General features: G+C 41.6%; 1 protein-coding gene across 7 annotated transcripts in view; it reads right to left on the bottom strand.

Moving 5' to 3' along the window:
• Positions 1 to 4,429, bottom strand: part of fat3a (FAT atypical cadherin 3a) — an 87,207-nt gene that overhangs the window by 2,935 nt on the left and 79,843 nt on the right. For 4 of the 7 annotated variants that reach the window (XM_014029365.1, XM_014029366.1, XM_014029369.1 and 1 more), the window contains one exon: positions 2,625 to 2,660. The exons of the other annotated variants lie outside the window; for them this stretch is intronic. In XM_014029365.1, the coding sequence (XP_013884819.1) occupies positions 2,625 to 2,660 (36 nt within the window). The remainder of the gene's footprint in view (positions 1 to 2,624; positions 2,661 to 4,429) is intronic. 7 annotated transcript variants of the gene reach the window in all.

The following is a 4,429-nucleotide window of genomic DNA, read 5'->3' as shown; positions in this document are numbered from 1 at the left end:
TTATTCGAGAACATTGGTTTTAGACTGGTCTGGTTTTCCTTATTCAGAGGTGCTACATTTTAAATTAAATAAATTTTTTTTTATTTTAAATAAAATATAAATTAATGCTTTTAACTCAATTGTTAAAAAAAATCAGAGTTTCTTTTTATATTCATGTGGTTCTATTCCTAAATAGGCAGGGGAATTGAAAAAGGAAAAACCTGGGTACTCAATGGGATAAAACTGGGGGTGCCACTAGGGTGGCCATCTTATTCTCAAGACACATGAAGGTAACATTGTGCCAGGATAGTGTGACCTTCTAGCTGTTTCCTGAGGGAGTTGTGGTGTTTGTGGTGCAGTGTGTGATATGTGGCATGTGTGGTGAGGGAGCAGTGCCTCAGGAATGCAGAAAACAGAAAGAAAAACCTGTTTAGTGAACACTAGAGCATCATGGAGCATCATGAGTGCCTTCACACTGAAGGAGGTTTCAGCCATGACCTAATGTGTCATGTAGGTAGTGGAGAACATGGAGGTCTTCATCCTGTGTGAACAGAGCCTTACACACAAACAATCACTCCCCCTGTCCCCACCTTCATCCCAATGACCCGTTTCACCCGGGAGCAGACAGCGCTCAAACTTAACAATTTTCACACATGGAAGTTGGAGACAGAACATTAGCAGACAGTGAAAACAGTCTCATGACGTGGACTGAGGATGAGGATGGTAAAGAGCGATCATCAGCCTGGTTTTCAAACAGCACAGCACAGAACAAGCCGGGGGTTACTCACAGACACAAACATCTGAGTGAAGGAAAGGAGATGACGTCACCACTGATGGTGATGTGAAAGTACAGCTCAGAGACTCAGTGAGTAGACAAAAGAACTGCAGTCTGACGACACTAAAGGTGTTCACTGAAAATCGGGTTTTTCTGCAGATGGCTGGTCGGGGGTTGTTTGATGTGAGTATGATTCACCTCTCAGGCTGTAGATACAGCTAATTTATTTAAAAACACTGAAAAAAACTGTACCTTATTAGTAAAATGCCTTCTTCAACCAGTATTGACAGTCTACACCCCCCTGATCAGATGAATCATGGGAAATATCGAATCACCTGCATTCTGCAGAGTTTCTGTATCAAGATACGTTTCAGACACTGCCTCAGACTTTGGATGGACTGATTAAGACTCAACCAGCCACACAGAGCAACAGAAGAAGGTTCTTGGTGAGAGTAGACCAGAATCTGAATGTCAGTTCCAGAACCAGAACTGAAGACTTTCAACAATCTGGACTTTATGGTTGGATGGAAGTCTCTCCTTTGTGTGAAACAGCAGCTGACTTTGCTGCATGAAGGACTCTGGTTTGATGAAACCAAGGTTCAACTATCTGGACTCATCCCCCATCCCAAACCAGTCCCACAGTCCAGCCTGTTGGTGAGAGACTGGTCCGTGTTGAAAAAAAGACATGTGACGCAAAATACAAAGTGATCCTCAATGAAAACCTCTAACCCTAACCCTCAGAGGTCATGACCCAGTCCGAAGGTTCACCTTCTAACGTGACAATGACCCTTCAGTCCACAGAGGACACAGGACAGGTTTAGAGACAACTCTCCTGAAGATGAACATCCAGAGCCCTGATTGGACCTCATCAAACATCTCTGGAGGGATCTGAAAGAGATTTCAACATCTCCTACAGTGGAACCTACAGAGTCCAGACTGGAACTGCTGCTAAACCTGCTTCAGCTCAGGACTACAGAAGGGTTTGAATTTGTCATTATCAGTGGTGGGCACAGTTCCCCTAAAGCACTAAAGCACTATTAAGGGAACTAATTTCCTGATTAGGGCTTTAGCGATTTAGCTATTTTTTTAATTCTTTAGTGGATTAGCACTTGCTAAATTTATGGGCTAAATTTAGAAGCTCTAACTGAGGTCTATAAATATTATTGATCAACATTATTGTTCACAGTTGACGGTGAAAGCTGTCATACATTTTGTTCATATGTGTGTCACTTATCTACAAGGTCACGTGTCAAAGTCAAGGACTGTGGGCCAAATGTGGCCTGCGCGTGACTCCCATTTGGCCTGGCAAGAGCACTAAGTCACAACATTCTGCACACAGTAAATAATGTCTTAGGATGACTTTGAAGAATGTTCCATGTGCCAACTGGGTTATATTAGTTATGTAGAATTAGCTTTTGCTAATTTTTCCAATGTGTTAGTGGTTTAGGGTTAGTGAAACTAATATTTAGATTAGAGCTGCCCACCACTGGTCATTATCATGGGATATTTATTAAAACAGTAATTAGTTTAAATGACCCGAACCACTACCTGTACGGTCACCATAGGGCTGATTAGAGCAGCAGAAACATTTCTGAACAGTTTGAAGTCTTTAAAATATTAATATCAAATCTCAAAATAAAATATTTTAAGGACAAACTGCTTTGAAAACAAATCATTGGTCCCAGTTACTGAAACTGAATCTCTCATTGCATACAGTTTCTCATCTCAATTACCTTGTATAGATATTTACCTTTACAATAAAATGATTAGATTGGATGGTTGTTATTTTGTCTACTCACTGTTGAAACAGAGATGGGAAGATAAAAATATATAGAAAGAAAGAGATGGAGGGGTGGGGGCTGGTGGTCACCTTTGTTGTAGGTTTCACCTTGGTCCATTACTGACACTGTCACATGGAAGCAGAAAAAAACACAGCACTGGACCATGAGTGTGTCAAGTATCCAAAAGTTTATTAAATAAATACAGAAGTAAGAGGTTTTGTGGGTTTTGTGTATTTATTGACTGAGGAATGTGAACAAACTTTAAGAACCTTTCTTATTAAGGTTTTCCTGACTTACTGTACCATGTTTCAGCTGCTAGCTGATTCAAAGCCTCTCCCTCTGTTTTTGTTCATTTTAGCTGAGGCTCCCAGTTTTCATTTTTATTCAGATGGCTGTTTATTAAAATATTTATTTAAACACATTATTGTCTGGACTCTACATCTTGTGTGTCCTGTGAGTCAAGTCTGGACATCCGAACCATAACATGTGTGGGGGCTCGTCCGGGATCAAATATGTCAAATCATAAGTTTATTACAAGAAACCCACACAGGGATAACATGTGAACTTCACACAGAAAGGTTGGAATCTGCAACCTTCCTGCTGTGAGGCAACAGCTCTAACAGCCTTCAACCTTTAACAAGTTGGATAACCAAATTCAGTCTTAAGACTTGAATTAACCTATAAACCAGACTTAACTCTCTCTGCTTTAAATGATCAGCAGGACCTTCTAACTCTTCACTCATGTCATTAAAAGGTCCACTCTTACATAACATGCTCTGACATCTGAGTAATTGTCAGGAAGGGGTCTTTTCACATAAAGAAGGACTCTGAGTGGGTCGAGGGTAGGGTGTTGCCTTCTAATGTATCAATCAGGGTTTGACGAGTTTAGCTTTTATGAGTCCTTTACTGTTTGTTCCTGAAATCTAAAATGTCACAAACGTCAGGCTTTAAAAGATAATTCAAGTTTTTGAAGTGGGATTCTGTGGAGTTGGTAGAGACTCTCAGCACATTCCCTGCAGTAGACAGCAACCAGTCTCTTTGAGGAAAGAAATAGTTTGGTTGTAACAGTAACAACTAGTCAGAGCAAATCCAAGCTTAAAGAGGTTTAAATCAAACCTTTATTCACTAAAAGTCCACAGCAGTTCATGCAAACAGTAGATGATCAACTTTTACAGCTGTCACTTGGTTCTTTGTGTCAACGTCTTTGGTTACTCGCAATGAAGACCAGATAAAAGCACTTCATAACCAGAAATATTACAACTTATTAATATTGCACATTTAGAAACAACTCTCCTCCTTAAATCACCACCTTATGATGGAGGAGTTGTGTGTCTGAATGATCCTAGGAGCTCTGCTGTCAGTGGTCCCCCTTCTGCCATAATACCCTAAAATTTGTTCATAATGTGGTGTCAGTTTGATCCTGCCTATAAACGTGCTATATATAATATAACTAAAGCCCTGTCCCCCTCTGTGGACCAGCCTGGACCTCAGGACAACTATAAACCTGATCACCTCTGTGGACCAGAATGGACCTCAGGACAACTAAAGACCTGAGCCCCTCTGTGGACCAGACTGGACCTCAGGACAACTAAATACCTGAGCCCCTCTGTGGACCAGCCTGGACCTCAGGACAACTAAAGGCCTGATCCCCTCTGTGGATCAGCCTGAATCTCAGGACAACTAAAGACCTGATCACCTCTGTGGACCAGACTGGACCTCAGGACAACTAAAGACCTGAGCCCCTCTGTGGACCAGAATGGACCTCAGGACTACTAAAGCCCTGTCCCCCTCTGTGGACCAGACTGGACCTCAGGACAACTAAAGACCTGATCACCTCTGTGGACCAGACTGGACCTCAGGACAACTAAAGACCTGATCACCTCTGTGGACCAGT

This window comes from Austrofundulus limnaeus, unplaced genomic scaffold (assembly GCF_001266775.1).
Source record: "Austrofundulus limnaeus strain Quisiro unplaced genomic scaffold, Austrofundulus_limnaeus-1.0 Scaffold890, whole genome shotgun sequence".
NCBI lineage: Eukaryota > Metazoa > Chordata > Actinopteri > Cyprinodontiformes > Rivulidae > Austrofundulus > Austrofundulus limnaeus.
The sequence above is the reverse complement of the archived record's forward strand: the minus strand, read 5'-3'. Positions and strand labels throughout refer to the sequence as shown.